The sequence below is a fragment of the Eulemur rufifrons genome, chromosome 27 (genome assembly GCF_041146395.1).
Source record: "Eulemur rufifrons isolate Redbay chromosome 27, OSU_ERuf_1, whole genome shotgun sequence".
In the NCBI taxonomy this organism is placed as follows: Eukaryota; Metazoa; Chordata; class Mammalia; order Primates; family Lemuridae; genus Eulemur; species Eulemur rufifrons.
This window is the reverse complement of record NC_091009.1, coordinates 31,611,778-31,624,154: the sequence shown is the minus strand read 5'-3', so window position 1 is coordinate 31,624,154 and position 12,377 is coordinate 31,611,778. Positions and strand designations below refer to the sequence as shown.

The 12,377-nt window shown below is 59.4% G+C and overlaps 1 protein-coding gene across 1 annotated transcript in view; it reads right to left on the bottom strand.

The window, feature by feature from the left end:
* The window catches only part of KIF21B (kinesin family member 21B), a 52,156-nt gene that overhangs the window by 19,265 nt on the left and 20,514 nt on the right, over nt 1-12,377 (bottom strand). The window contains exons 8-19 of the mRNA XM_069459512.1: nt 11,993-12,142; nt 11,758-11,892; nt 10,619-10,783; nt 10,206-10,321; nt 9,447-9,642; nt 8,077-8,266; nt 7,253-7,316; nt 6,935-7,153; nt 6,458-6,539; nt 5,965-6,082; nt 5,064-5,255; nt 2,914-3,113 (exon numbers count right to left, since the gene is read on the bottom strand). Of these exons, the coding sequence (XP_069315613.1) occupies nt 2,914-3,113; nt 5,064-5,255; nt 5,965-6,082; nt 6,458-6,539; nt 6,935-7,153; nt 7,253-7,316; nt 8,077-8,266; nt 9,447-9,642; nt 10,206-10,321; nt 10,619-10,783; nt 11,758-11,892; nt 11,993-12,142 (1,827 nt within the window). The remainder of the gene's footprint in view (nt 1-2,913; nt 3,114-5,063; nt 5,256-5,964; nt 6,083-6,457; nt 6,540-6,934; nt 7,154-7,252; nt 7,317-8,076; nt 8,267-9,446; nt 9,643-10,205; nt 10,322-10,618; nt 10,784-11,757; nt 11,893-11,992; nt 12,143-12,377) is intronic.

The window sequence follows — 12,377 nt, the reverse complement described above, 5'->3', positions numbered from 1 at the left end:
ATGAGAGAGGCAGTCTCACTCTGTTTTATAAACAAGGACATGCGCCTCAGAGAGACAAGAGGACTTAAAGTCATAAAACTAGTATCAGATGCCAGACTTGGCGCCCAGGTCATTTTGCCCCCCGGATCCAGCCCCTCCTGCAGCTCCAGCCACGGCACCACGGCAGCTCAGAGCAAAGGTAGGGACCCAGGGTAGAGAGCCCGGAACCCAGAGGCACAGAGGCACCATCGGTGTGGCCAGAGACAACCCAACGTGCTGGGAAGCCACTGACCTGGGGCCCTGTAGACCTGCCTCCCCTTTCCCAGTGCCCAAAACACAGGATTGCAAGGCACACGGGGCTTCAGACACCTCCAAGTGACGGGGCCACGAGAATCACATGAGAAACATAAAGCTGATCCTTCCTCTGCCACTGAAGCCTCGGATATCACCAGGAATGTCACCAGCCTGCCCTGCCCTGAGGACAGGCAGGAAAGGAAATGGCATAGGAGGGAGGGAGAAGGGGGCCCATGGCTGGCAGGGTCGGCTTCTCCCTGGGAGGACAGACAGGCTCTGCTGGGTGACTCTGTGGAGAAGAAGAGGGTTCACCACTGCTGGGTCTCTGGCATCCAGAACGAGTGTTCTCCCCCAAGGACTGGGACCAGGAAGACCAAGCCAGCTCCCTGGCTAGAACTGGGCCTGAAAACTAGCATGCCAGGAGCTGTGTGTAGACCTAAAGTGCCCGGTATCTTCTGGGGTTGGGGGCCTGAGGCTTCCTGGTCAAAGGTGCATCCACCCAACTTTGCACGTATCATGTATGGCTGAGCTCTGAGGAGGCCACCACGGAGGTGACGATCTCAGAACAGGTGAGCGCATTCCAGGCCCATAAACGCTCAAACGGGTCACAGTTACCTGGGAGCAGCACTGCTCCACAGGGCTAAGGTAGAAGGCAGTGTGCCCTCTCCCTAGGAGACCCCGTGGCTGCAGGCCCCAGCCAGGGTCCACCCCACAACTCTCTGGGTCCTGCAGCTGAACAGCCGTGGGAAGACTCTGGCGCCAGCTCTCACGGCATCTGGGTAGAATCCTCGCTGCTGAACCCTCTGTCCTTGCAACGGGAACCCTGGGGTGACCCAAGGCTGTTCACTCCAGCTTCTAGCCCTGGGCTCACAAGAGCACAGTCGCGGGGACAGAGGTGGGCACCCGGCTGAAGGGCCTGAGCAATCCAAGCCTGGAACACAGCTACACACGTGGCTCCTCTGTCTCTCACATACATCCTGGCACTACACTATCTTTCCAGGCTTCAGAGCCATGAGGATCTTCCCCTCGTGAGGCTCCCCAGGGCCCTCCCCAGCTGGGCTGTGAGCTGGCCAGGACAGGCTGGGGTGCCCTGCAGAGGTATCAGCTGGGAACCTCCAGGGAGACAGAAAGTGGGGACACAGAGAAGCACACCCCAAAACTGCTCCAGGAGCTGCTGCAGAATGTACAGGCCCACGGTGTGCATGCCACTGGGGTGGCGGGGTGACGAAGGCCTGCTGGTCCCTCCCTATAAACCCCCAGCAGGTACCTGGGGCCCCGACTGATCTGTGGGTACTTGCGCCCCGAGTGCCTTCGCTGTCATCCTGGCAGCCCTGTCTCAGTGCCCCACAGGGGGGCCGCACTGACGTAGAAGGTGAAAACGGGGCTCCCTGGGGCTGACCCATGCGAAACCGGTCTCACCCAGCAAGGCAGGGGCGTCTGCACTCTGGCCAGGCTGATGGAGACCCTGGACCTGGGTCCCAGGCTTGGGGACAGAGCCTGCCCAGGTGAGGTGGCTGGGCCTCATGACAGCTGCGGGTCCACCGCCTCTCAGAATCTACGTCAGCTATTGCTGCCTCGCCTCTCCCCTCCCCACACCGGTCAGCGCCGCTGAGTCAGCGGTGAGGACGCAGTTATTGACGGCTCCAGGATGCAGACCCCTGTTCCACTGACCCCAAGCACTGGGGAGCTCCCCTTTCCTGTGTCTCTGTCCCCAAGGCCAGCCTTCCACAGCTTGCTGGAGCTGCCACCAGGGCCAGGCTTTGCTGGGCAGTCCAGCCCCAGGGCCGAGCTCAGGGCGATGGAGAGCTGGGGTACACCAGGGACTGGGGGATCACAGCAGGCAGGAATGCAGGACCGGGAAGGCCGGGGTCGGGGAGAGGGAGGACAGAAAGGGAATGCGGATCTGCTGAACCCAGATAGGAGCCAGAACACACCAGACCCAGGAGGCACAAGACCTGAGCCCCAAAGCCAGAACCGCAGGGCCGGACCCCAGGCCCTGGAGACTGGAGCACTCTGAGTGGTGGCAAAGTATTTGAAAAGGGAGGCTTTGTACCACCTAGAACACACACAGGCTTAGGAGGCAGAGAACCGAGTTCAAACCCCAGTGCTACCTCTCGGTAGCTGGAATTAACTTCTCTGAGCTTCACTTTCCCATGCATAAACTGGAAGTAGTAACAGGACTTCTTTCATGAGGTTCTTCTCAGGACTGAGTGACCAGCCTGGAGCCTGGCCAGAGTAAGCACTCCGACAATGGTAATTATTGTTATCCAAGGCAAGGGTTGCACCCCATGAAAGGCCTCACAGAAGCTTTGCGCAGACCGAAGGCAAATGTGGTGCAGCCTCCCACCACAGGGGGCAGCACTGAGCAGGGTCCCCTGAGATCTGCACCTGCCCCGCACCTGCCCCATGCAACCCAGCACCTGCACACCGCCCCGTTACGGGCACAGGTTGCTTCAACCTGGACCATGCACCTGGGCTAGGAGGACAGTGTCCAGGGTCAGGACAGGGCTGAACTAGGCAATGCTGTGTGTCAAGAGAATCCACTCTTGACAGCAAGGATTCTCTTTAACGTGGTAAGTGTGTTCTATGAAGATGCCTCACGGACACCCTAGGCTGGGTCCTCACACCCTTGGCTCCTACCTTGGCCTTCTTCATCTCCGCCACCTCGGCCTGCAGCTTCTTCAGCTCCCGCTCGTAGCGCGACTGGTTCTTGAGCAGCCGGGCGTGCTCCTTCTGCGCCGCCTGCAGCTTCTGCAGGTCCCGGTTCATCTCCCGCAGCCTCTTCTCGTAGTCTGCCTTGATCTTGTTGGCCTTCTCCTCCGTGTAGCACTCCATGGTGCCTGGGAGCGGCAAGAAGCGACTGTTGGGGCCGGGTCCTCATGGGCCCCACTAAATGTGGGCTCGTGGACGGGGGAGGCAGGAGGCCTGGGCTCTACTCTCGCTGTGTGACCTTGGGCAAGTCACACCCCCCACTCTGAGCCCGTTGCTTTATTAGAACAATGAGGGGGTCAGACTAGCAGATGCCCAGGCCCCTTCCTGCTGTGACGTTCTACCGGAATGTGAGGGGGTGTTTTCATCTTGAGATCTCTGAGCCCCTGGCCCCCAGCTTCCCAGGAGGGCTCATGCTGGCTCGGTTCTGACTCATGATCCAGTGTTGGAGGAAAGGGCTGGGCCGGTGGGAAGGGGAAGAGCTAGCAAGAGCAGACACAGTGACGTGGGCCGCAGCAGAAGGAAGAAGCCAATTCTCCACCCTAGACCTCTCCTACCTGAACTGTCAACACTTATCTCAACCTTAACAGGTACAGAAGCGAACTCCTCATCTCCACCCCCCCCATCCCAGCGACTATCATCGCCATCCTTCCAGAAGCCCACAGCGCAGACGTCTTACGCAGACGTTCTTACCACCCCCTGTCCAAGCCATCTCCCTGGGATCTTTGTAGGTTTCCTAAGTGGTCTCCAGCTTCCATTTTCATTCTCCTACATAGCAGCCAGAGTGGTTTTTTAAAAATGCTTCTAAATTTTACATCACGGAGCTCTTTCAAGTCTCCACACCTTCCCATCTCCCTCGGAGCATGATGACTGACGTGACCTGGCCCCACATTTCTTCCCCAGCCTGTCCCTTTCCGTGTGCTCCAACCGTTCTGGCCCCTCAGCATTCCACCAACACGCCGGGCACACGCCGGCCGCAGGATCTCCGAACCTTCTGTTCCCTCTGCCTAGAATGCTCCCCCGGCTCATTCCGCGCTAACGCTCTCTCGTCTCCTTCAAGTCTTTGCTCAAACGTCACCTTCTCAGGGCAGTCTTCCACGACCATCCTTTACAAAACTCAGACCCACTCCCCAGCACTCCCTCTCTTCCCTGCTACATGTTTTTTCGTAATCCCTCCCCATCTGACACGCCACAGAGTCTGCTTAGTGTCTGTCTGTCTCTCCCCGCCGGGACGTACACTGCACGGGAGCAGCGACTGCTCACTCCCACAGCTCGAGCACCTAGAACCGCGTCCGCTCTGTAAGACGTATTCGGCATGTGTTTCATGAACAGGGAATGAATGAATGAAGAAAAAATGGAAGGAATGGGCTGAAAAGCAGCGCAAGGAAGACAGGATGTGAGAGGAAGGTTTGCAAACAGATCCAAAGGAAAATATCCAAGGAACTGAATGCAGCAGAAAAGGCCCGGGGCCTCACGTTCACGTGCCTGGGCATAGGAGGATTCTAATTTTTTTTTTTTTTTTTTTTGAGACAGAGTCTCACTCTGTTGCCCAGGCTAGAGTGAGTGCCGTGGCGTCAGCCTAGCTCACAGCAACCTCAAACTCCTGAGCTCAAGCGATCCTCCTGCCTCAGCCTCCCGAGTAGCTGGGACTACAGGCATGCGCCACCATGCCCGGCTAATTTTTTCTATATATATTTTTTAGCTGTCCATATAATTTCTTTCTATTTTTAGTAGAGATGGGGTCTCGCTCTTGCTCAGGCTGGTCTCAAACTCCTGACCTCGAGTGATCCTCCCACCTCGGCCTCCCAGGGTGCTAGGATTACAGGCGTGAGCCACCGCGCCCGGCCACGAGGATTCTAATTTTTAAAGAAGATGAATTCAGAGTGTGGCACAGGAACTCGGGTTCCACATAAGGACTTTTAGCTGTGGGTCAAAAGGCCACAGTCAGAGGGTCAGAAGTCCCTCACGCCAGAAGGCCAGGTGAGCCCCCAAGATGCCAGCTGACGGGGGCGGGGTGGCTCGGGGAGAGCGAGGGTCTGCGGGGGTCCGAGCGGGCTCTGGGGTGGGGGCGCGGGCCTCACTGAGGTTCTGCAGCACGCGGTCGCGCTCCAGCTGCGTGTCGCGGATCTTGTTCTGCAGCAGGATCAGCTTCTCCTCGTACTGGTGCTTGAGCGTCTGCAGCCGCCGCTGGCTGTTCTCCAGCTCGTCGATCAGCTTCTGCTTGATCTCGATCTCGCACGTCAGGTCTGCCAGGTCCGCCTGGAAGTTCACCTCTGCGGGGGCACAGCCAGGCTCAGTCCAGCCAGCGCCAGCGCGAGGGGGGAGGGGGGCCGACTGGCCAGTCCTGGGGGTGGGGCCCCCCTCTGGTCAGCCACGACCACTCAGTGAGCAGAGGCGGGTGACAGGCTGCCAGGGCGGATGACACATTTACAGGGGAGCCCAGAAACGCAAGGCTGGGCTCAGGAGCTGGCGGAGGGGTCTAGACATCCTTCCCAGCCCTGCTGTGCCTGAGGCCAATGTGGCAGGTGACATGGGACCCAGCTTGGGTGGAGGAGGGTGAGACAACCGAGAGCACCTTGCAGGGCTGTGGGGCCAGAGACAGCAGCGGGTGGAGCTGAAGGGGCACGTGCTGTCCCCTTTTAGGAAAGGGGGCCTTGGCGCCAGCCAGACCGACACACTCTGTGTGGCCCAGCGGGGACAGGTCGCTGAACTCTCCGAGCTCGTTCTTCAGTGGTCACACAGGGAAAACCATCACACCCACCACAGGGCTGTCGTGGGAATGAAAGGGTCCAGCCAAGCACGGCGCCGGGCACATACGAGAGTTCAAAAAGTGTTTGCCACCATTGTCACCATCGCTGCTGTCATAGCTACTGGCTTCCTGTCTGGGAGTTCTGGGCCCTGGACAGCCACTGTCTTTTGAAAACGCAAGCACGACCTGACCCCACCAGGTGTCTCGTGTGCCCCCAGCCCCGTCCCACGCACCCTTCTCCTCGGGGTCCGAGTCCGAGTCCACCAGGCTCTCCTCACTGCCTGAGTCCTCGTCTTCGTCCTCGCGCCCTTCCTCCTCCTCACAGCCACTCTCGTCTCGCTCCTCCTCCTCCTGAGCACCAAGCACCACGGGGGTGGCCCAGCCTCAGGGGAGCCCAGAAGCAGGGGCCCGCTGGGACACAATGCCCCAGGTGTGCCAGGAGGGCAGGGACTGGGGCAGGCCGCGCGGAGGCCCCTTCTGCCCACCCTGGCTCCCGCAAGAGCACCACCGCCCCCAACACCTGGGCAGAGCCCCTGAAAAGGCCTCCCTCCCCGCATCATCCACTTGGGGGAGATCACCATGGCAACCAGCCAGCAATATTGGGAAGCGCATGGATCGACTGGAGGCAGACCCAACGCCCTCCCCACCCTGCACAAGGAAGCGGATGGGCCCCCAGCCGCGGGACACGGGGGTAGGCAGGTGGGGAGACGGGCGGGTGGACCTCACCTCCTCTGCCTCATTCTCATCCGTCTCCTCGCTGTTTTCCTGCTGGAGTTTCGCCCTCTTTTTGAAGGCTTCCTTCTCTGGGCTGTTCACGGAGTGAAGGGGAGGCCAGGTTAGCGGGGTAACCCTGCCTTGAGCCTGTGGCAGCGGGTGGCAGGTCGGGTAAGGAATGCTCTCGCTCCCAGGACACGGGGACAGGGCTGACACCCGCTCTGCAGCCAACCCCCCTGCTCTTCTCTGGCGCCCCACCCAGAACCAGCCTTGGTTAATCGCGACCCCTGGTCTCCCGGGGGAAAGTACACACTGGAGAAGAAGGGGGTTCTGCCCAAGGGGCTGAGCACTTTTCTCCACGGATTCCAGAGCAGCACTGGGGAGCTCCTGGGGCTGGGACGTGGGAGGGACAGGGTCCTTCCTGAACACAGGCAGGTGGGCGCGGTGCTCAGGGTGAGCGACCAAGGGGGACGGGCGGCTCTCGCTCACCTCTTCCTCCGCTGCCTGACCTCCTTCTTCTTCAGCCGCTCCAGGTCCTGCTTGGCCCTGCGGATCACCTCAGTGGCATCCTCCATGGAGCTGGCAGGGCTGCCCCCAAAGGCTGGGGTGGCCGAAGAAGCACCCAGGGAGTAGGGACTCCGGGTTGAGGCCCGTGAGAGGCTGCGGCGGAGGGACTCATTCATAGCCTCACTTTCCAGAAGCTTTGTCCTGCGTGGGAGGAGCAGGCGCGTGGCCGGTGAGCGGGCATTGCCCTCGCGGGCCTGGCTGAAGCCGCCCAGCCTGCCCACACCTGCGGGGCCCACTCACCGGAGCTCCTCAATCTCCCGGATGTAGTTCTGGATCAGAGCGCCGATGGCCTCGTTGCCATCACCTGGAGGGGCAAGGCCAGAGGGGGTGCCATGAAGGTAAGTAACAGCAAGGACCTTTAGCTCTAAGTCGGGTGGTCTTGTATCTGTGCCCCCACTGGGGTGGCTCACACAGGCCTTTTCCAAGAAGAAATCTCTACCAAAGAAATACTTGTACATGCGCACATATGTATACAAGCACTGCCAATAACAGTGAGAAACTGAAAACAATGTAAATGTCCATCGATAGAGGGCTGTTATAATAAATTATTCATCACCACATATGGAACACCATGCAACAGTTTATGAGAATTAAGTAGGTTTTAATATGCAAAGATTTCTAAAACATGAAACTAAAGGAGAAGTCACAGAATGACACGTATGATCTCATATGCAGAAGCGGTACATAGCACACATAGGTGTGAATGTTAACGAATACATATTCATAGCTGAAACAACGTACTGAGAAAGGTGTGGAAAAATATGCACCAAGCTGCCCCTGAAGGTTCTTCAGAGAAGTAGAGAGGGCTTGGGCGGGGCGTTTGGAGAGAGGATTTTTAATCTTTCACATACTGATGCACTGTTTGCATGTTTAACAAGAAGGATGTGTTCACGTATTACTTGTGTCATAAAAAAATGTTTTACAATCAGTTGGAAAACCATGTATGAATGAATTGCTCTGTGAATTGACTGGCTGGCTTAGCCCAGTCGGTGCCCTGGGTGCGTGTGGGGAGAGGGGGTCCTAGCCCACTGGTGCTCCGAGCCGGCCTGGCTCACCCGACTCACCGGCTTTGGCCAGGAGCAGGTTGGCCTCTTGGCTCATGAGCTGGGTGACGCGGTTGTTGATGGCGTCGATGGCCTCCTGCATGGCCTTCACCCGCAGCCGCAGTGCGCTGTTCTCCTTCTGCAGCATGGCATTCTCCCGGAACAGGTCGCTGTAGCCCTCAGCGCCGTCCTCCCCAATCACCCGCTTGCCCTGGGAGCGGGGGCATGAGGGAGCAGTCAGGCACCTCCCTCTGCCAGTGCCCTGGCCTTTCCCTGGACGTGGTGGCACTGACAGTCTCTCCTGCCCCAGGTTTCCCAAAACTCAGCTCCTGTCTCCCAGTGCTCAAAACCCAGACGTAGCTCCCTTGACAACAGAAAAGTCCAACTCCTACAACCAGCCACTCGTGGCCTCCCATGATCTTACTCAACCTACCTTTCCACGGCTCACACCTCCATAAATGCTAGTCCAAGGTTCAAAACCATCCCTGGGCCAGGCAATTGGCATAAATGAGTCAGTCTGGGTGTAAAACTACAGGGAGCGGTAGAGACTGGAGCCAACAGAGTTCCAGACCCAGTCTAAAAGGGGCAGCCACTATCCACTCCAGCCAACTTAGTGCCAAATGTTAGCTCTTCAGACTTCTGAAAAACTGAAACTCCCTGACTTTCAGAAAGGTTGACAGCTAAGGTGCATTCTTACAAAACAAGTGCAAACCAAATCAAAATCCATCTGTGTACAAGATTTAGGCCATGGGCCACCAGTTGGAGACTTCTGCCTTAGTCACATGGAATTAGATACTTCTCCCAAAGTATCCTTTTTTTCCCCACTTCTGTTCCTCTGTGCGTGGCTCGTTCTCTATCTAGAATGCCTGCCCGACCTCCTTTTGCTAATACCTCCTTCATTCTTCAAAATCCATATAAAAGGCCACTTCCTCCATGAGGCCCTCCCTGATCACCCAAGAGAGTAAGGCCAACTTTGCCTTCTGCCCCACTGCAGCACACTGGACCACTCCTGTGGTCCCTATTATCAACTATTCTGTGTCACAGTCTAGTAGTCTCATCTGCTCCAACACAGCACATTCAGCGGAGACAAAAGCACGCTGGAGAGTGCCTTCCTGGTGCATGAGATCTATGCAGTAAAAGCCAAGGTGCTCCTCTTTCCCAGACTCAGTATTGTAAAACTCTGGGGGCTCAGACCACGCTTGATTCACCTGCGTAAGCCCCACCAGTGAGTGTCAAGCCTGGCACACAGCTGACGCCCAGGAGGTGCACAAGGAGAGGACGAGTGGGTGATGGGGAGGCAGGAGGGAAGCTGAGGGACTCGGGGAGAGACTGCAGGGCAGCGGGGCACAGGCTCCAGGCAGGGTGCCGGGCGTGGCCGGGAGCGTGCTCACCGCCTTGTACTCCATCAGCTCCATCTGCAGGCGCGCGATCTCCGCCCGCAGCGCGCTGATCTGCTGGCTGGTCTTGTCCTGGTTCACCACCACCTTGTTCTTGATGTTGCGGGCCCGATTGGCATATTTGAGTGTGTTGAGGGTCTCCATGAAGTCTCGGTCCGAGGGGCTCACACAGGCGATCATGATGGTCTGGCTGGGGGTGCGGTGAGACTGGGGTGAGGGTGAGGGACGCAGCCAGCCCCCAGGAGCACTGGCGCCAGGGAAAGGTCCTGCTCCCCACAATTCCCCTACTGCCTCCATGCCTGAAGGACCCGGACACTCAGGAAGGCAGACCCTGGAATGTGGGGGCCTGGACCACCTGGCCGAGAGTTTCCATTGCGACACTGGCAGCCAAAGTGGAGACGGCTCACAAGGTTGGGGACAGGTTGTGACGTGTCACTGCCAGAGTCCTCTGCTTATCAAGGAGGATAAGCCACAGAGGCTGATTTTCCTAGCATTTCCCATCTATTATCTCGTTTGGACTGTATGACTTCCTTTAGGAATCTCTCTCCCTGTTGTATAGATAAGGAAATTGAGTCCGGCTATAATCGTCCAGTTACAGTCACGGAGCACCTCAAGGCTCCCATCCCTCAAGCCTGCAGCCTGCGAGGGGAAGGCCTTTTCCTCCAGGCCGTCATGCACCAAACCGCACATCGGAATCCTCCTGCGACCTCCCTGCCTCCCCTGCCCTCCCCCTGGGTGTCGGTCACCAGATACCTGTTGCCCCCCAGCGAGTCCTGGAGGAGCCGAGTGAGTTTGGAGTCCCTGTAGGGCACGTGCACCACCTTCTTGCTCTGGTCCCCCAAGGCGCTGATCACGTTGCCCAAGGCCAGCTGTGGGAGACAGACCCTGGCACTCAAGAGCACCCCGGGAGGGAGGGGCAGGGACAAGGCAACCCCCAAGCTGTGGGTACCTGCCTCGCTGGCCCCAGCACCCCCAGGCCCCCCGGGTAGGTTTATAGGCAGATGGGATAAGCTGGGGAAGTTGGCGGCAGGGGTGAACCTGAGGGTGAGGGGCCAGCTGGCAAGAAGCCCAAGGAGGATCGGGCGGCCGTGGGGCCGGGGGTCCTTGGCAGGGTCTGAGACGGAGCAGTGCTGGCTGCCGGGGCCGGGGTCCCACCAGATGCCTACCAGGCCGCAGTTGATGGAGATGCCCTCCTTGGCCCGCTCGCCCGTGGCCCCCGTCCGCTTCAGCCGCTCTGAGCCGGCCAGGTCCACAAAGTGAAACTTAGCAGTGAGTGTCTCGTACTCGTTCGCAGGAGCTGTGCCCTCAGGAAGGCCACTCACCTCGTTCACCTGCAGAAGTTGGCGGGTGACTCGCCCAGCCTCGCCCCACCTCGCTGCTCCTCTGCTCACAGCCCACCACCACGGGAGAGTCAGGGTCACAGCCACCGCCCCCCAGGACAGTCAGGGTCACAGCCCACCACCCCCCAGGACAGTCAGGGTCACAGCCCGCTGCCCCCCAGGACAGTCAGGGTCACAGCCCGCTGCCCCCCAGGACAGTCAGGGTCATAGCCCGCTGCCCCCCAGGACTGCCCCCCAGGACAGTCAGGGTCACAGCCCGCTGCCCCCCAGGACTGCCATCCAGGACAGTCAGGGTCACAGCCCGCTGCCCTCCAGGACTGCCATCCAGGACAGTCAGGGTCACAGCCCGCTGCCCCCCAGGACTGCCCCCCAGGACAGTCAGGGTCACAGCCCGCTGCCCTCCAGGACTGCCATCCGGGACAGTCAGGGTCACAGCCCGCTGCCCCCCAGGACAGTCAGGGTCATAGCCCGCTGCCCCCCAGGACTGCCCCCCAGGACAGTCAGGGTCACAGCCCGCTGCCCCCCAGGACTGCCATCCAGGACAGTCAGGGTCACAGCCCACTGCCCCCCAGGACTGCCATCCAGGACAGTCAGGGTCACAGCCCGCTGCCCCCCAGGACTGCCATCCGGACAGTCAGGGTCACAGCCCATCACTCCCCAGGATGGCCGTCCGGGACAGCCAGTGCAGGCGTGCCCTTTGCACACGAAGAGCTTGTGACAGTGTACGCAGTATCTGCACGTGCCTGGTTCTCATGTAACCCTCACAACACAACGACAGGGATATCATTAGCCCATTGCATAGATGGGGTAACCAAGGCTTAAGAAAGAAGAAAATTGAAACCCGGCAAGCGGCAGAGGCAAGCCCCCGCTCTGGTTTGCTGTCTCTGGATCCACGGCTCCTCGTCCTGCCATTCCTGGGATTCCCTACAGCACAGAGACCCCCGGGCCCCTTGAGGGCTCCTCACCAGGTCGGGCTGGGCACACAGGCGCATCTGGCACAGGTGGATGGTGAAGATGGCGTGGGAGCGGGAGCTCTGCACGTTCATCTGGGTGCTGGCTGTGGTGCGTGACAGGGCCCCCTGCTTCAGGCACTGGATCAGCTGCGGACGGAGGCAGACGTGAGGACTCGAGGCCGCCATGGGGCCAGCCCCTGCCCTTTCGGGATGCCCTGGGCCTGCCCCAGACCTCCAGCGGGCTCACCTCCTCCTGGGAGTGGATGAGGCGAGAAGTGACGCCCGTGGTGTAGATGCCACCGTTCGCATCCTCGTGGATCTTGATGTTGGACCTGCGGTGGCGGGCGTCGGGGTCACGGGTGCAATCGAACAGGTCGAGGATCTCCTCGTTATAGAGCTGTGTGGGGAAGAGACAGCTGCTGGGTTCGCTGGGCACCAGCGTGGGCCCCAGGGGGCTGTCTCGTGCTTATCAACCATCTCTGTTTGCTGACGTGGAAACTGAGGCTCTGGGGGACGACTTGCCCAACTCTGATCCCCTCTGGGCTCTCAATTCCACGGTCTTATCCTGGACAGGGTGGGAGGGGAGCCGGGCCCTGGGCACAACTATCCTGAGGCTGCACACTGCTCCTCCA